Source organism: Lycium ferocissimum, chromosome 4 (assembly GCF_029784015.1).
Source record: "Lycium ferocissimum isolate CSIRO_LF1 chromosome 4, AGI_CSIRO_Lferr_CH_V1, whole genome shotgun sequence".
NCBI lineage: Eukaryota > Viridiplantae > Streptophyta > Magnoliopsida > Solanales > Solanaceae > Lycium > Lycium ferocissimum.
This window is the reverse complement of record NC_081345.1, coordinates 32,388,307-32,408,336: the sequence shown is the minus strand read 5'-3', so window position 1 is coordinate 32,408,336 and position 20,030 is coordinate 32,388,307. Positions and strand designations below refer to the sequence as shown.

General features: G+C 37.5%; 1 protein-coding gene across 1 annotated transcript; it reads left to right on the top strand.

Annotated features, from left to right (window-relative positions):
• Window positions 1-8,574: 8,574 nt before the first annotated feature.
• On the top strand, window positions 8,575-18,131 carry LOC132052341 (protein decapping 5-like). The gene is made up of 11 exons (XM_059443833.1): window positions 8,575-8,841; window positions 12,234-12,334; window positions 14,089-14,160; window positions 14,244-15,140; window positions 15,412-15,474; window positions 15,622-15,687; window positions 15,828-15,887; window positions 16,168-16,233; window positions 17,085-17,285; window positions 17,377-17,481; window positions 17,627-18,131. Exons 1-11 carry the CDS (start codon window positions 8,712-8,714, stop codon window positions 17,774-17,776), a joined length of 1,911 nt encoding a protein of 636 aa, XP_059299816.1. The 5' UTR covers window positions 8,575-8,711; the 3' UTR covers window positions 17,777-18,131.
• Window positions 18,132-20,030: the final 1,899 nt, after the last annotated feature.

Below are 20,030 nucleotides of genomic sequence, written 5' to 3'. Positions count from 1 at the left end.
GCTAAATCGACTCCCTTTTTTTTTTTTCAAAGAAAAAAGCGATGAGAGTAAGGAGATTAAACTCTCGGATGAGACTAGCGATTCGACCGTTCCGACGCGCCCTCGACCTCTTTGGATGTTGACCAAAAACCTATCTCTAAAGTGGAGCCTAGTTTAAGTCACAAACAAGTGATGATTGAATGAAAGAAAAACCAAACGTAGGGATATGGATGGAGTCTCGCTCAGTAAAAAGAGTTGTAGGATTCGTAAATTAGGAGAAGAGCCTTTACTTTCAAATGACAACTACTTCTTCCTGCTGCGAGGGCCTTGCACGAAACCAAACCGCCCCCCGCCCAATAATCGAATGAAACCTGGCAAAAAGAAGTGAACAAGAAGCTGAGGAACAAAGTAGCTCGCCTAAAAGGAGAGGAACGAAGCATCGTCTTTGTTTTTCTTCAAACCCCCAATCCACTCTCGCTCGTCGCTACTAACGGGGTCTCGGTTGATTTCGCTTCCTTTAGCTACTAAGATGTTTCAGTTCGCTAAGTTTGAAAAGTCCAAAAGGCGCAGACTAACAACGTTTTTCAGCAGCAAGCTACGGTCTAACGACCCCCTAACCTAGGTTGGGGCGAAAACTCCAAAATCCAAAACGTTGGTTAGGGTTCCAAACCTTTCTCTAATAATAAGGTAAGCTTTCAAGCCTCCGCCCTTTAAAGGAGCGGGCGTGAACTTGTAATTGTGAAAATATTGGAAGATCTGGCCAAAGAAGGTGATAGCCCTGTAGATTCATTCCCATGGTTCGATCCTTACCAGTAAAACGCGGCGTGTTCGAATTCTGATCGCTTTTATGCGAGAAAGGGGGACCACCCTCTAAGCCTAAGTATTTCTCAATGACCGATAGCATACAAGTATCATAAGGGAAAGGTGAAAAGAACCCTATTTAGGGAGTGCAATAGAGAACCTGAGATCCGATGCGAACAATCAGTCGAAGGAGCGGAGCTTAGAGCCTTTACTTTATGTAAAGCGCACTCACTCTAACGGCGTACCTTTTGCATGATGGGTCAGTGAGGAAATGGGAACAGCGGCTTAAGCCATTAGGTGTAAGCGCTTTCCAGAGGTGGAATCTTCTTCATAGGGCTAAGTCAAAGCATGCCTGAACCTTCTTCGTCGGAGACTGAGTTAATATACAATCCCACTTTGGAGACTTCCCTTTGGGATAGGTAGGATATGGTGCCACAAATTGTAGTCTACTCGGCATGCGTCGATTCTTTCTTTGGAGAAGCCTAGATCACTAGTTTTGGACTATCGAGAAACCCTCTCTGCCCGCATCCCCGGAACTTGCTTTGCTTTTTTTTCTTTAAAGACCACTTTGCTTCACATCTTCTATGATAGGGAAATACTTCCGCGTGAGTACTAATTTGATTAGCATAAATGAGCCTCTTCGAGCCCCGAGATTTTACATATAAGCTTGAGAAGATTCAATTGGATCATTCTTGGCACGGTGGAGAATGAGGAAGCAAAGGTAGAGTGTGCTGCGGAACTCCAACACTTGGGTTGAACAAAAAAGGCTCAATCTTTCACTATTCGGGGAGTAAGGAAAGCAAATGCGATCGTCGCAAGACGCCCGGAATTCCATTCAGCAGGGAAGGAGGACTCTCGAATAAGTCTCCAATCAATCGTGGCGGGTGAGAAAATTGATTTACCTCTTTCATTTAGTGTTCATTGTCGAATCGGATGCTTAACCCCGCCCCCAACTATGGGGGAAGTCACACTTAACTTCGCCGCTCGACCTAGGCCTCACATCGATCGTTCTGTCCACTGAACTCATCAATCAACCTTGACCTTGACTCTCACTACGTACTCCAACTCTATCTATTAAGTCAAAGTATAAGGAAGATGGCATAGAGCATATAATGAGGTTGATGCTTCGAATGCCCTGTTTTCAGGGGTTGTGATAGAAGGAGGCGCACTTTCGGAAGGGGGAATCGGACTAGTCACCTTGTTCTAGAAGAGGAAGCGTAGGCGCGTGTTGAACCATGTCAACGGTGAAAGATAGCCACAAAGTGAGGGCCCCGAATATAGTATTTCTCAACCGTCGATCGACGTGCCAATCATGCCCGCTTGACAAAGCCTTTTTCATTCGAAAATCCCTCCCAATAAACGAAAAAAGATTTACGGTGACACGAAAGGCGTGCTTGACGCTCTCTTTCCTATTCCACCGCGCGTCGTGGTCTTTCCCTTTCGGCCTTGCCGGATGACTACTATGGATAAAGATGACGAATACTCTCGGTCTTTGGTCAATCCATGCGATGCTAGAAGAGCTATTCCCGCCCACCCGAAAGAGACGAGGAAGACTAACCGCCATCTTGCTCGAACCTTTGCTGCCTGAGTTATATAGCTGACTGCGAGAAGGAAGGTTCAAGCTATGGCTGCCCCATGGGATGCTCATTTGAAATAAGTTTAATAACCCTTTCCACATAAAAGAAAGACAACAAACTTTTTGATCAATTTTAAATTTGGTTGAATAAATAGATTTTTTTTTATAGTGTTACTATCACCGTTTCCACATCCTCACTCCTTGTAGCATTAGAAAAGTCTATATAGTTATTCAAATTTACCAAAATAGGCGAAAACTTGCATGGTAATCAAAGCTTCAATTAGGAGTAAAATGGATAATAAATATTTAAATTTGGTTGAAAAATAGATTTTTGTAGTGTCACTATCACCTTTTACACATCATCACTCTTTGTAGTATTAAAAAACCCATATATTTGTTCAAATTTACCAAAATGTGTGATAACTTTTAAGGTAATTAAAGCTTTAATTTGAGATAAAATGGAGAAAAAAAATCATGTGAAGGTTACAAAAATTGGAGATTCTCCCTTATATATAGTAGTAAAAATAAAGTAATAAGACGTATCTGTTTAACCAAAAAAGAATATTATCATTCGAGGAGCGTTGGCATATAATTATTTGCATGTAATCATATACTAATCAACATAACAAAAGTAGGTACCCACCGTAAGCGGCCCATGTGTACAGTGTATACTTTTGGCAAGTTTAGCTCTTGGTCCGAATCTATCTTATGCGACTAAACATTCAATTCTCTAAATTTGGATGGATCGGCTAATGGATAGCTAGGTATTTTTTTTCTTTTCTGAGAAATAATAGCGACATCTTTATCTTTGACTTATGCTGGAAGATAATTTTCTTTTATGTTGAAAGATATAAATATCAGGTAAATATAATGAACTTTCAAAAAAAATAAAAAAAAATAAAGGAAGTAGTATTTCTTCATTCATCAGGTAGAAATGGATGGAGAAAACTTTATCTTTTCTCTGATGCGAAAAGTTTAGTCAATATCTTGAAGAGAACTGTGAAGGCTATGTGGGACATGAATGTTGCGTGTGAAGATATTTGAAATATGTCTGCATGTCTAGATCACGTTGAGTTTGTATATATTCCTAGACAGTTTAACGTTGTTGCTCATAACTTAGCTAAATTTTCAATTTCTTTGTTGCATATATTGATTTTCCTAGGAAAAAATATTTTTGAGTTGGATCATCCATGATGTTGTACGCTCCTTTGGACATATCATGTCTTTAATGAATTAATTGATGAAGCTTTCGGTTGAAAAAAAAAAGTTAAGCAGAAGTTTCTGTGAGCTCATTCATCAACAAATCTACTACTCCAGTCATCTTTAGCTGAATTAGACTCATTCCTCGTTTAGTTAATGAGAATTTCATTTAGTTTAATTAAACCATCTTTAATAATGGAAAACTGGACATTCAATAACAAATTCAATAATTTTTTGATTATTAAGTATTGCATTATATCTTTTAAAATTTGGAAAAAGGCAAATATGTCCCTCAACTTTGCGATTTAGAGGAAATATACCCTTATTTAAAAAGTAGTTTTTGTTACACAAATAGTGCATATTTACCTTTTTCATTAAGAGACTTCTATTTTTTCGAATTAAAAAATCATTTAATTTCTTTTTAAATTAAAAATTACTCTTTTTCCTTTAAAAAAATCAGGACCCATAATATTTTTACCCCGACCCGACCCAGATCCATAATTGTCGTGACACATATAAACTTGGGAAAATTTCAGTAATGTACAATCAGCATACAAAATTACATTTGCGTAACCATATTTTTAATTACACCCGCATAGCCACTTTTTCACTGAATGCAACATTATACAACAATATACAACTTTATACACCTACTGTTGACAATCTATCAACCTTGTATAAAGGTGTATAATAATATATAAGAGGTGTTTATACACACTTTTACGCTAGTATACAATATTATACAAACTTATACAAGAGGTGTTTATAGACAAGAGGGGTTTATACATAATGTATAAGAGGTGTTTATACACACTTCTACCGTATAAAAGTGTATAATAGAGTATAAGAGGTGTTTATAAACACTTTACCGAAACCATAGATATGGTGACGACAACGGCGCAGCCACCGGCGACAACAAGATTTCTTTATCAATAAGCAGAAAGTGCATAGTCACCGACGACGGCAAAGGCAACAGTGTCCAAACCGGCGACGGCACTGCTTCTCATCTCGCTGCATGCTAAAACAGTCACCGGCGATGGCGTACCCAATTACCTTGTCGCTTCCTTCTTCTCCATCGCCGCCGCTGATGGCTAGGTCGGGTGAAAAAATAAACATGAATTAATCCGGGTAAATATTTTCCTCAAATTGTCATATAGTGTTATTTTCCCTATAAATTTTGTCATGGGAGCGAACTAGATTTAAGTACTCCTGAACAGCTAGTGTATTTTAAATTGATACAGTTAATCATTCTTGCTTCATTTCTCCTTGCACATCAACAAATCTACTCCGGCGACGGCAGCCATGGTGGCGGTGAAATTAAAGAGAGGGTAAAATAGGAATTATTTAAGTGATGGAAAATAAAGGAGAAGAAAAAGAGTTTTGTTGTTCTTTGTTTTGTTGTTCTTTCTTCTTTTCTTCTCCTCTCTAGATTGAAATGAATGGATGTTGCTACATTTCTCCTTGCACATCAACAAATCTACTAGTTATCTTTAGCTGAATTAGGCTTTCTTCTCTTTGAATAACTGAAAATTTCATTTAGTTTAATTAAAACATCTTTAATTAACACTTTGTTGATCAATATTCTTTAACTATTACGCAGTTCAAAACATAAACGTAGGCAGTTAATAACAAATCCAATAATTCTGTGATTACCCGTATTGTATTATATCTTTTAAAAATTAATTCGTGTATAACTTGATCTCAAATTAAATTGATTTTAAAATATAGGTCATTTGCAATTTGTTCGCAAACTAAATTACATATGAGTTCCAAATTCTCTTATTTTTGGCATTAATGGAATTTAGGCTTTCGAATATTACTTCGAATTTAATCACCAAAAGTTATGATAAACAGTTAATTAAGTACTCTGACAATCTTAATAAGAGATTTGAAATTCGAACCACCAGAATGAAATCAGTGGCCGTGACACTTTAAATTCAAAATGAAATTTTCTATGCCCCTATTTTATGTTGGTATTTAATTTTTGTCCCTCATAACAAATAATTTTTTTGCGGGGCATAAGTTTATAGTTTTATATTATAATATCTCACAAGTTATGCCCCGCATAACTAAAGAATTTATGCCTCACTAGCTATTAGTTCAATTGCTGAATGACAAAAATTAAAGATCAGCCCATTTAATGGCAAAAAATTAAAAATTTCGTTAGGGTCATTCGCACAATGCCGTATTCCGAGGGGGGGGGGGTCTTTAATTTTTTCCCCTCAAATCGCTGGTCTTTAATTTTTTCCCTTTCGGCACTTTAAGTAATAAAAAAATGGCCGAAAATATCCTAACATTCTGGGTTTGAATCCAGCAGAGTAAAAAAAATAAAAAATTGCAAGGCAAGGTTTTCATAGAAACTATGCCTATTCGGGCAAAGCTATGCCTTAAGACATAGTTCTGTAGTATGCCTTGTCCGATATAGTTATGTAGAAATTAAGTTACATAGAAACTACATAAAAATTAAGTTCGGAGAACCGGTTCAAATTTATGCCGGGGCTTTCGACTACAGAAGTCATTCACCTTGTGAGGAGGTTGGTGGAGCAAAGATAGGGAGAATAACAGAGACTTGCACATGGGGTTCGTTGACCTAGAAAAGGCATACGATAAAGTCCCAAAGGAAGGTGCTATGGAGAAGTCTTAAAACTAGAGGTGTTCCTGTAGCATATGTTAAAGTGATTAAGGACATATATGATGGAGTCAAGACCCGTGTGAGGATAGTTGGAGGTGACTCATGACACTTCCCAGTCACGATAGGTTTGCATTAGGGATCTGCTCTTAGCCCGTTTTTGTTTGCTTTGGCGATGAATGCACTGACGCGTCACATTCAAGGAGAGTTGCCACGGTGCATGTTATTTGCAAATGACAATGTGCTGATTGACGAGATGCGAAGCGGTGTTACGCGAGGTTGGAGGTTTGGAGACAGACTCGGAGTCGAAATGTTTCAGGTTGAGCAGAACTAAGACAGAGTACTTAAAAAACGCAAGTTAGGTGACATGATATATGTAGAGGACGAGGACATGTGGCTTGATACTCAGGTCATCTTCAAGAAAGAAGTTTCAAGTACCTGAGGCCGATCATCCAAGGGAATGGTGAGATTAATGACGATGTCACTTATCGTATTGGGGCGGGATGAATGAAATGGAAGCTCGCATCAGGTGTGTTGTGTGACAAGAAGGTACCACCTGAACTTAAGGGTAAGTTTTACAAAGTGGTGGTTAGACTAACTATATTGTATGGGATTGAGTGTTGACCAGTTAAGAAAGCTCATGTCCAGAAGATGAAGGCGACAGAGATGCGGCTACTGAGATGGATGTGCGGCATACCAGGTGAGATATGATCCTGAATGAAGTGAGCGGGACAAGGTGGGTGTGGCCCCCATGGTGGACGCGAGAAGGAAGGTTGAGATGGTTCGGCCATGTGCAGAGGAGATACGTTGATGCGCCAGCGAGGAAGTGTACGAGGCTGGCAGTGGTGGGCCTGAGGAGAGGGAGGGGTAGGCCAAAGAAGTCTTTGGAGAGGTAATTCGGCAGGATATGACACAACTTCAGCTTATCGAGGACATGACCCTTAATAAGAGGTGTAGAGGTCGAGTATCAGGGTGGAGGGCTAGTAGGGGGCCGCAAGGATTCTTTTCCGTACTAGAAGTATTATTATCTCTGTTCTCTCGCTTAATTTTTTAGATTTCTATTATAACTTGATTGTTTCTTTCTTTCTTTTATTCTATTTATCTTATTATATGTTGTTATTACTATTATTGTTGTTTTGGCACCTTCTCTTGAACCGCGAGTCTATTGGAAACAACCTCCTTACCTCCCAATATAAGGGTAAAGTGTGCATACACTCTACCCTCCCCTGACCCCATCTTGTGGGATTATACTGGGTATATTTTTGTTTTGTTGTAGAAACTATGCCTTGTCCTGCACAGTTCTATAATAATTAAGTTATCATACAGAATTATGCCTTAAGGCACAACTTTACCCCCAATAGACATAGTTGTTATAAAAACCTTGCCTTACGATTTTTTTTTATTCTGCTGGAGTTCGAACCCAGAATCTCTGGTTTCATAGACCAGCATGATAAGGGTAGTTTGACCCATAAATTTTCATTAAATGAGAAGTAGGGGCAAAAATTAAAGACCAGTCCATATGAAGGGTAATCCGCACAATTTTTTTGATTTCATCATTTACTATATGAATATGGATTAGTTGAACTCCAAAGCGGATATCAAATACTCCCTCCGCTCAATTTGTTTGTCTGGTTTTGACTTAGCACAAAGTTTAAGAAAGTAGAAAAGACCTTTAAATCTTGTTGACTTAAATTAAAAATATATAAAATGTACTAAATTGCCCTTTAATCTGGTGGTCTTAAATATGTCACGTGAAAAATTGAAATTAAGAAATTACCAAAAAAAGAAAAGAGGCATTTTTTTTAAACGGACTAAAAGCAAGATAAAGAAATTAAAGATAGAGTACAAAATATGAAAAAAGAAATATTATACTACGACTTACCTAAAATCCTTAGTGGTCGTTTGGTAGTTAACCAAAATTATCTCGGGATTATAATCTTGGGACTAATTTATCCCACTTCTTGGGATTATTTTTTCTCATCTTGGGATATGGGATAAAATAATCCCAGGATAAGTGAGATCCCAGGATAAGTGGGATAAGGTGGGATATCCCACCCTTAGGATAAGACTTCATTTTGTATCGTAATTGGTAGGAGGTATAAATTTATCCCAAGATAAATTTATACCTCCTATCAGATACGGTACAAAAAATTAGTGCTAGGATATCGCTACCTCCTACCAAATACAGTATAAAAAATTAGTGCTGCGACATCTTAGCCTATATCATGCACCAAACAACCCCTCATTATATATTCTGAATGAGAAGCACAAGCAAGATAAAACTCCACAAAAAGACAAAGGAAGGGCAAAAGGTGTTAAATAAAAGGGGAAAAATACACTTCTCGTGTTACTGTTTAACACTAGGCACAAAAACGAAGCAGAAGTCGTTGCCAGGTGAAATCAATAAACGGGGAAGCGGTTTCTTACGTATTCTTCCTCATTCAGTTTATCGTAAAATCAATCTCTCGGAGTAATTCATTTAGGGTTTCAGTTTCAACAACACACAACACCGATTTGGTAATAGCAATGGCGGCCTCTAAGGCAGCCGATTCTTACATTGGGAGTCTAATTTGTTTGATTACAAAGTCTGATATTCGTTATGAAGGTTTTCTATTCCATCTTGATGCTCATGAATCCACCATCGGTCTTCGTAACGGTATGTATACTCTCACACTGTTCTCTTTTTTTTTTTTTTTTTTTGGGAAAATTACGCTCTATGTCTATTTTTGAAAATATTTACGCCACGTAGCCCATACTTTGTGTATAAACAACCGATTTAGCTCATAGTTGTGTATAAACACCTTTTATACACTATTATGCTCTTTATACAAGGTTCATATATTATGTATAATGCTTTTCCCCTATAATGTTGTATATTGGGCTATGTGGCATAAATATTTTCAAAAGCTGTATATTTTTGAAAATATCCCTTTTTTCATCTGTTTTGTTTCGTGTTTTTTTTTTTTTTTTTTGTGATGTTTCTGTTTTGTTTTAATCACACTCTGTTCTAGTTTTTATGGTTGGTAAAATATTATGTAATTGTTAGTGTGTGAATGTGTAAGGGTTTTGGTGTGCATGTTTGTGTTATCAGAGTTTTAGGTGAAAGATGCGAACAATTGGAAACCGTTTGCGTGTTGTATGAACTGGAAATTGAATTATACAGCTTGAATTAAACTGTGTCATCATGATCATGCTTATTTAGGTTGTTATTAGTTTCTGCTTTTTGGAGTTTAATACTTGAAAGGAAAAAAGATAGAGGTCTGTCAAAGAAATAAGAGGAGTAAGGCTTTCTGGATGAATCTGTTAGGGTTAGTAATTAAAAACGGAAAAGGCTCAAATATGCCATCCAACTATCAGAAATGGCTCATTTATGCCACTCATCAATAGTTTGGCTCATTTATGCCATCAAACTATAGGAAATGGCTCATTTATGCCATCAAACTATAGAAAATGGCTCATTTATGCCACTCATCAATAGTTTGACACATTTATGCCATCGCCCGTTACCAAAATGACTCATTCGTGCCATTTTTCATTAACGCCGGTTTTATAATACCAGATATGACACGTGGCTCTAATTAGAGGTCTACGTCGTTTAATTAAATCAGCCCAATTTTAAATACCAAATTAATAAAAAACCCGATCCATACACCTTACCCACCCACAACCATAATCTAGTTGGAGGCCACGTGTCATATATGGTATTGTAAAACCAGTTTTAATGAAATATGGCATCGATGAGTCATTTTGATAATAGGCGATGGCATAAATGAGTCAAACTATTGATGAGTGGCATAAATGAGCCATTTTCTATAGTTCGATGGCATAAATGAGTCATTTCCTATAGTTTGATGGCATAAATGAGCCAAACTATTGATGAGTGGCATAAATGAGCCATTTCTGATAGTTGGATGGCATATTTGAGCCTTTTCCGAATTAAAAAAGGACAAAAGAATGTGTCAGGGAGGAAAATGAAAATGAAGGGAGCAAGTGTGCATACGGAAAGATAGAGGTTGTGTTTCATTTTCTTTTTTCCCACAGCTTGTTTGGGACTGATGCATAATTGTGGTTGTTGCTGTTGTTGTTCTTTGTGTTTTGATCTTTTGTAATGCTATTTTCAGTTCGTGTCATCCTTTGGTTTCTTGTTTCAGTCGTTGCTAGTTAAAGTTTAATTCATACAAAAAACACAGAGAAACATCCATCTTTTTTGTTTTTGGTTTGTGATTGTTAAGTATTTTACCATGGCTTTTTTTACTACTTTGAATTGCTTGTTCGTTCCGAGGGTCTACCTGAAACAACCTCTCTACCTCCCAAGGTAGGGGTAAGGTCTGCGTACACTCTACCCTCCCCAGACCCCACTCTGTGGGATTTCACTGTGTATGTTGTTGTTGTATTGTTAAGAGTTTGAATGTGCATGTTTATGTTTTCGGAGTTTCTGGTGAACAAAGCTAACAATCGGAAACCTTTGACCTGTTGTATTAACCGTGAAGTGAAATTGATTATTTGACTTATCAAAAGAATGCTTAAGCGGGAATAAAAATATAAAAATCTGATGGTTTGGATAAACATTATCATCGTGATCATGCGAATTTGTGTTGTTATCAGATTTGGATGCTTAGAGTATGATATGTGAAAGGAAAAAGATTTAGATCTATCAACAAGAACAACATACCCAGTGTAATCCCACAAGTAGGGTCTGGGGCGGGTAGAGTGTACGCAGACCTTACCCCTACCTTAGGAGGTAGAGAGGCTGTTTTTGATAGACCCTTGGCTCAAGGAAAAGCAATTCAAAGCAGTTCGGAAAAAGAAATAATGGAGTGAAGAAGCCATGACAAAATGCTAAAGAAAGCATGACAAAGCAGTCCGAGAAAAGGAACAATAGCTACAACAAAATAATACGATAATTGAAATACAAGAAACAACAGATAGTAACAGAAATCTAAGGTCAAGAAACTGCAATACTACGACTAACTAGTATGGAAGGATAAGCGAGACAACGCTCATATGTTGTCTCGATAGTGTTAAGGAAGGAACGAAAACAAGGGAAAAAGTGCATACAAGGAAATAGAAAGAAATTGTAAAAACTGGAGAAAAGATAGAATGGTCAGAGGGAAGAGAGAATAAGAATATCAAATGGAAAAGGTACCAAAGAATTTATCACATCGTCTTGATGAAGTATAAATAAAATCTTTTGATTATCGAAAAAGAAAAAAGAAGACAGCAAAGGATTTTATTGACATTAAAGCTGCAATAAGTTGCTTTTTAAAACGTCCAACTCTAAGGAAAAGTTGTTAAATAGTGGTGGTAATGGTTTGGTATCTCCGGCTTAAGTGGGAAATGCGAACAGCTGAGGGACACTTGTGTAACCATCTGAGAATTTTTTTCTTTTGTTCACCCTGAAGTTTTGAGTGATCCATGCATGCACATGCAACATGAGGGGAAATGTTCTATGCAAAAAGATAGATATGTTGCAAGATTTGATATCTAGGTGTGTCGGGTGAATCAAAATCCCATTTTGGTTGCCAAAATAAAGTAAATAGAAGCTGAATCCTTGTAGATTTTGATTACTGTAATATCAGCTGGTCTCTTGAGTAAGTGCACAGAAGGAAACCCATTTGAGTCCAGTTTTTCAACCTTCCAGTTGATATAAAGGCTATAGTTTAATTTACTTTATCAAAAATATAAAAATAAAGGCTCAAGTTGAATTTCAAGAAGAATTTGTTCAAAAGCAGATAATTACTTCTCCAACAAGTATTTAAGATTAAGCTCTTCCCTTTTTAACGAGGAGAAACTAGTGACCCTTTTTAACGAGGAGAAACTAGCGAATCCTGTGGTTAGTGTCTCCTCATGTCATAAAAAATGTGACGACTTTTCTAGTTCCTGAATTTTATGGTTTGCCCTTCTCTTATTGTCTTTTTGTATTGACAATTATTGAGTTGTTTGGCTAAATTGAAAATGTTTAGATATTTGGTGGTATAGTTTAGTTGTTTCATCTCGAACTCTTAGCCTCTTCATTTATGACACATGAGTCATCCGTTTGTGGTCCAGTGAAATCTTATGGGACAGAAGGACGAAAGAAGGATGGACCTCAGATATCTCCCAGTGACAAAATTTATGAGTACATTTTCTTCCGAGGTAGTGACATAAAGGTGAGCTCTACTTATGTCCTTACCTGCTTAATTTGTATGCTTAGTGTTTTTATCGGAACTGGATTATTGTAGTTAAAACTTAGGTCATTGAGCTTACCTATGTCCTTACCTGCTTAATTTGTATGCTTAGTGTTTTGATCGGAATTGGATTATTGTAGTTAAAACTTCGGATGACCTATAGCTATTCTGGGGATTAATTGGCTATAATACACTTCATCCCTTTTTCTTTCTATAACAATGAAAGATGAGAAACTGCATCAAGGATGTTCACTGGAACTTGGTTTCGGAAATAAAACTGTGCGTACTTCTTGTTTATCCCTAGAGCTGGATTCATTGTTCATATTCTTTAACATAAATCTCTAAAGGTGGTCATCGAAGAAAACATTTTGCAGTCACTCGCTCAGGATGCAAGCGTTGTATGCTATGTTTGAAGTGGATTGATTTTTTCGCTCAAGTTCTTTCTGTAGCCATCTTGGTTTTCAGCACTTCTCCTCATCATATGCCTTTTAATGTGACCAATAAATTATTTCAAATGTACCTCAGTTTTATGATTGACTGAAATACCCAAGTAGATTGTGGTCACTACCAGAAGTACCCATTACAGATATGGAGCAATTTTGTTCCCCAAATTACTTGTCAACTCAACCTTGAAGTCAACATTGGCGACAAATTTCAAGAATTTGGTTCCCATCACTGACCAAGTGGTCAGGGTCCTTAAATATGTTTCTTTTGGTGGTGGTTGGGTGGTACTTCCTTTTGAGATGGGGGGCGATGCAGAAGTATTGCTTTGGCTATTCCAACAAATTTTGCCATTGTTCCTTTTATTTAATCCAGACTGCTTTAGCCTGTCTGTCTTTGCAGATACGGTCAAAAGCTAGTACCCTAGTTTTTTCAATCCAGCTCTTCAGATACTTTTTGAAGTTTGGTTAAGCAACTAGGATCGTGGTTTTTAGTGTATTAATAAGTGAAGATGGTTGTTTGATCTTCATTCTTTATCCATTTCTCCTATCCTTCTACTTTTGTGGAGGAAGTACATCATCTCATGCATACATTCGTGAGGAGTGTCTATTGATGGTTCCGTTTATTTTTTTGGAGGTTGTCAAGTCGCCAATGCATAGAAGACAGAAATCATATGCAAGAGTAACACTGTACAGGAGTTAATTCCTTTTTTACCATTTTGCATCCACTAGACGCTCATCAATTGATCATGTACCGTTCCTTAAAAAAGATGAGACATAGGAGGTCCCGAGGTTTCTCATCCTCTTTCCTTTTTCTAGGCAAGCTACAAGGGAACTTATGTTTCCCTAACCCTCAAAATACTAAACAATGAAGAAATCTTCCAGGTTGTCAGATCCAGTGGTTTAGAGGGTGGTATTAAAGGTTTGACATCAAAATTCTAAGAATGTCTAAATAGGTCTTGGTGAATCTGTATATTTCCTTCTGTTTCATCAAACCCTGATTTTGTTCTCATGAATTAAGAGCAAAATACAATGCTGCTGCTGCAATACTTTAATTGAAGCAATATCAATTTTATGGCTTGTAATAAGAAAGAAGCCATGTGGAGGGAAAAAGGGATTGCTTTTAACAGTTGGAGAACTGGTCTTACATTTGACTTCTCCTGGAATGTTGAATAGTGTATGTCTGATCAAGTACAGCTGAAATAATATTAGACCCATTCATCTAAGGGTTTTTGTTTCTGCTGTAAATATGGACTCATTCTGGATTTTGTCCATTTTTTTTCCCACGTCTCACAGGATCTGCAGGTTATATCTTCACCACCCCCTCAAAGTACTTCAGTTGTTCCTGATGATCCTGCCATAATACAGGTATATTTTGATTTTGATATGGTGGATAATCCTTCTGTTGCATCATACAGATTTAACTAACTTTGTTAATGTTAACTATTCAGACTCATTTCCCTAACCCAACACCATCAACCATGGGCATGGCATCTCCGGGTGCTGCACAAGTAGCAGATGTTAGTACCAGTGCACCATCCATGCTCCCTGTTGCACCTTTCCAAGTGAATCTGCCCCCCAATCCTTTGCCACCAAGTTCTAGCCTTTGGGGCTCGTCACTTCCTCCTCCACCTGTAAATATCAATGGGACTGCTGTGCCTAATTATTGGCCAGGATTAGTTGGGTCCTCAGGAGGAGTTTCTCATTTTCAACAGCAACGTTTTCCTCCGCCACCACAGAGTTTGGTTGCATCCCTTCCCATTCAGCAGCAAGTGCAACACCAAAATGTGAATGCATTAGCCGGAGGATCTAGTTTGGCTGCACAACGTCACCCATTGCTACTGCCTATTAGTAATGCTTCCCCAAATTTATTTCCTGCCGTGCCGTCTCCATCTGGGCAATCCAATCCTGGGCAGCCTGCTAAACCGGTTTTTAATTTGTCATCTATTCCAATGCCAAATAATGCATCCCGTGCTCTTCCAACTGTAGCAGTGGATTCTTGCCCAAGAACAGTATCTTCTCTGGAAGCAGAACTTAATGCCAATGCTATTCTGGCTGCAGTATCAGAAGAACCAAATTCCGTCATTGGCACTTCAGATTCTTTCCCAACAACCTCGCAAACTGTGTCATCTATTGTAGACACAAAAGGTGCATCTCTCAGCAATCTGTCTAGACTATCCCTCTTGACACCGGAGGTACAGTCAGGAATGAAGGATTCGTCATCATCTCGGTCAATGCAAACTCCAAACTTTGATGTACACACTGTTCAAGCAACAGTATCAGAACCACTGCCATCGGCGAGTACTGAAGAAACCCTGAAGTCATTACCAAAATCGACAACTAAAACAGTATGGAAGCTCGCTCTCCCTCATTCTCACTTCCATTCCTTCTCTACTATATTGTGATACAATAACTTGGAGATTCATGTATGCTTTTGTGTGCTGACACCGTCCTTTCTTTCTCTCTAGTTACATGGATCTACGTCATCTCATCACAATAGAAGTCACTTTGCTCGGGGAAGAGATGGGGTAATTTATGCATTACCTGTAGTCTTTATTCTCAATTGAGCCTTAAATAGTGTTGATGTTTACCTTATGGGCCGTTTTTATGTTCATTCAGGCATATCGAGACACATTATCCGCTCATCACAATAGTAGAGTCCCCACACACAGAGGAAATATGGTAACCTAATTCACTTATTTGTGTACCTAGACGAACTCCTTACTTTTGGTCCCCTACCCCACAAGGCCCTAACCCGAAAAAGAGAAGTTCGATTCTGCGTGGATTCTGACATATGCCTTTTTTTTTGCTTCTTATAATCTGTTTCAGCCAAATGGAGGTGCTGTATATACACATCAAAGTTACAGGAAACATGCATCAGGAAGAGGAAATGGGGTAAGTTTAATTAGTTAGAGCATGTGATCCATATATTTTTGTCTCGTTTATTTTGGCTAAGTTAAGAATTGAACTATGTCAGATCTTTACTGTTAACCAGAAAGTAAAGGAAGTGATTTCTACTTTTCTTGCGCTTTCAGTTTATTGGAGCTGCTCCACATGCTCGTCAGAGTAATATGGGCATGGGCAGAGAGAACGTGGTAATCCAGTTGGCTAGTTTTCCATTGCTTTTTAAACTTTTCATGCTTATAATTCTAATCGCTTTCATGCTTTTGTTATGTTCCTTTTTGGAATTGGTTTATTCACCGATAAATTCGATACTGCGAAGACTTTCCCCTAGTAGTTCACTCTCCCCTTTCTTCTGATGACTGCCAAATTTTGGTCTTGTCCTTCTGATTCTGTAAATTCTCTACTTGAGTACTTTCATTCTTCTTATTATGGCCTACCATATTCTTTAACTTATTTTCCACACCATTCCAGCCAAATGGAGTTCCTCAACGCAATCATCACAATGTAGGGAGTCAATTTCGGGGACGTGGAGCTAAGGTAACTGTTCTTTTAGCACTTGATCTCGTTGAAATTCTTGTGTGGGCATGACATCCTTGTCAATTCCTTGTAACTATATTTCCTTCGAAATATACTAGTTCAGTTACACCGAGGCATTGAAGTCTTGTTGTTGTGATTCTTGGATTGTGCTATTTCGTGTATTTGCAAAGTTCAACCTACTTCTCATTTTTGGAAATTTCTTTCATCATTAATTCACTGTAGAGGTACTATTGTCTAATATGACTTTGTATCCGAGTTCTTTTATCATGGTAAAGTTTGGATTATCACCTGAGACTCTTTTTCTTGTCATCTGATGACTAAATGACAATGGGTACTTTTAGACGCATGGAACTTGGAATTGCATTTAATGTGTTGTGATTAATTTTTTATTTTATTTTTTTATTTTTTATAAATTGAAATAGATAAATATCCATGACCGTGAGCCGTGTCAGCTAAATTAATGTCCCGGAAATCTGCCTTACCTTGGATGCAAAATCTTTGAGCATTACAATTCACAGGTCTTCAGATGTGGCCATAAAATTGCATTTCCAACAGGACGAAACTTGGTTTGGGTATTAAATAGTTCGGGGAGTATTAAGTGATGATAATTGTGTTGGCTGGTTTTAAACAAGCTGCAAGCAATGCAAACCTTTTTGACATTTTTTCTTTTTAATCCCATTTTGATACAGAAAACTTAACAAACTTTGCCTTTTCCTTCTGAATCATAGGTAATAGGAAGAGTGATCTACGTCTGATGGAAATATATGTTCTCAAGTATCAAGATTAACAACTTGCCTGTTTGTTAACTAAAACAATTCTTTGTAATCAGAGAATACTTTTTTTTTTTCCAGAATCCCCATGTGGTTAAAAGATTCTCCGAGGATTTCGATTTTGAGGCAATGAATGAAAAATTCAATAAGAAAGAGGTGTGGGAATTTCTAGGCAGAAGTAACAAAGCTGAATCAGTTGATGGAATCGGGTATGAGAAAGAGATGGATGACAGTGATGCAGAGGATGAAACTGGGGATGGAAGTGCAAAACATGATTACAAGGTAAGCTTCAGGTGGAAAAAGTTCATATTTGCCTTACCAATTATTTTCTCCAGATATCCCTTAATTTGCTAATTAACTTTTTGTTCTACAGCCTGTTTATTGTAAGGACGACTTCTTTGATTCTCTTTCTTGTCATACACTTGATCGTGAATCTGGAAAAGTGAAGTTCTCTGAACAAAGGAAAATAGACGTTGAGGTAATTTAATTATTTGCCTTATCTTTATTAAAAAAAAAAAAAAAAGGGGGGGGGGGGTGGTGGTGGTGGTGGTGTTAAATAAAAACCTTTGCTTTAGAAGTTCTTTAATTTTATTCCTGAAGATACTTGTTGATGTGTTTTCCAGACATTTGGTGAGATTCAGAAAAACCAACGGGGTCGTGGTCAGGGAGCTCGCATGTCAGGGGCATCTCAACGCTCATATCGTGGAAGAGGATATGACAATGCACGTGGTGGCCGAGGCCAAGGAAGAACCGTTTGGGGTCGTGTCACTTAAATAAGAGCTTCTATGTGTACCTGTGAATGGTGTTCAGGAAGTGGACATCACCCGGCGTTATCTAGTTGTAGTAAACTTCTAGTCAGGTTTAACTTGACATTATTGTTAGTATAATAAATAAATAACAGAAGGGTAGAGTGTGCTGCTGTACACCGAGGGTCAGAACTACTTAAAGATGAGCTATGGTAAGACTTGGGAGTCCGGCGATTGTAGGAATATGTAATCAGTCACAGGGTTACCTGATACGCAACCACCTTTTGTGTACTAGGAGAAACAAGTTGCAAGACTAGCTGTTTTGAATAAAATCTTTCATGAACTTTGTGAATAACGAAGCATTGACATGAAAACTTTTTACTGTATCGTGCTTTTGGGAGTTTTGAAAAATTGATAGTGTGGTAAGCTAGAGTCAAACCTGCAGTAGGACTGTATAGTCAGCAACTACAGTGCTGGATACGTTTGGAACATTTCCAGAAACTGAGAATTGTTTGTGCAGGTTACAACTTACGAACAATTGAGGTATATTTGGTGATGAGCTTGGAGCAATGGAGGGTAAAAGCTGCTGACACTTTTGCAATTTTATCACAGGTTGGACTGTTCTTATGGGGAGTGGTGATGTAACCTAAGTCTGTACGTTGGGCTATTGGACCAATGGAATCAAGGTGCTTAATATCTGGTGCTAAATTCTTTAACTATGTTGGTTCGTTTATGTGGTAATAAGTAAAGAACCAGTATTTTCTTTGTTACGGTGCTTCCAAAAACTATCAAGTGCAGAATGATGCTAAAAGCTGCCGAGGCTCCTAATTTGGGACGGTCGTGTCAATGGTAGTATACTAGTATAGTATGTTAGCGCAGCTCTTAATTTATCTATATTTCCCAGCTCTTACAGAAAGTAATAGGGAATATCATATTGCTGTATGATTCCCTTGAAGTTACTCATATATTGACATTCTGTGCAGACATCTAGACTTGTCTTTTCTTCCCTTTCATCTTGATTCCATCTTGTTAACTTGGAGAACCCATCCCCATTGCGAAAATTGGTTATATTTCTTCTAGACTGGTGGCTTCTGTTAGCTTCTCCTTCCATAGAGCAAAAAGAAGTCACATCCTCCTTTTGGGATAAGAGTCTACTCTCTCCGTGTCAAATTATTTGTTGCTTTTTTGTTTTACACGCCCTTTAAGAAATATTAGTTAGGAGTATTTGACTTACTTTACCCTTGTTTAAATGTAAGTTATAATCTCTCTCTATTAATTATTTACTCTATTCATGTGTCATCTCCATTACTGACAAAATTCTATTAAGGGTGAATTAGAGAAAAATAATTAATTGTGCTTTGAACTCTTAAAACAACAAATGATTGAAGATAATTATTTTTAGTAATCACGATAAATAATTTGAGACGGAGGGAGCAGAAGAAAGGAATAAATTGTAGATCTTTAGTCAATCTTACTGACTCCTCAAAGTGTGTGTTCTCTGCAATATAGTGATGGGCAGATGTGGGACACAGACGATCAAAGGATGAATAGAAACAAAGAGTAGCAAAAGGACAAACGAGTGAGAATCATAAACGTATAGTTTGTCTGATCATGTTGCCGCTATTCTGTCGTCATTCCAGTATTAAAAGGGACGGAATGCGTGATGACGCTTCCCCAACATTATTATCACAACGTGTGTAAATTGATTAATATCTTTAACTTGATCTTCTATAGTAGTAACATTCTTGGAAGATTGGCACCGGACCAAAATAAAAATAAAAATTGTTGGAAGATTTATCGACCAATCCAAGTTTTTATTAGCTATATTGCATGATAAAACTGTACTGGCTGCGCCTAGTTAATCATGCATTATGGGACCGTGAAGACATCACATTTACATGATTGAAATCCAAACTTCTAAGCTAGATAATGTATTTGTGGCCCTTGTGTCTAATGCGTTTCTTATCTTGCAATTCTTTTTAGCTAATTTTGCCTTTTTGATAACCGAATTAAGCACATAAAATTTTCCGAATTATAACTAGTGGAGACTTTTATTACGTTTATGACTATCTAAATTTACCAAATCCATTAGGACAATTCTAACAAAAAGTAGTATATATTGCAAATGAATGTTTAATCAAAGATGGGACCTCTTGTATCACGCGTCACAAAATTGACTTAAATATTAGCCAGATACTAGTTTCATGTTTAATCAAAGATGGGACCTCTTGTATCACACGTCACAAAATTGACTTAAATATTAGCCAGATACTAGTTTCAG

Excerpts from the sequence above, each read along its gene's own strand:
- LOC132052341 (XM_059443833.1), top strand. The coding sequence starts at position 8,712 with ATGGCGGCCTCTAAGGCAGCCGATTCTTACATTGGGAGTCTAATTTGT. Across the intron at positions 15,141-15,411 it reads CAAAATCGACAACTAAAACA|GCATATCGAGACACATTATC; the intron begins GTATGGAAGCTC and ends ATGTTCATTCAG. Across the intron at positions 15,688-15,827 it reads CATCAGGAAGAGGAAATGGG|TTTATTGGAGCTGCTCCACA; the intron begins GTAAGTTTAATT and ends TTGCGCTTTCAG.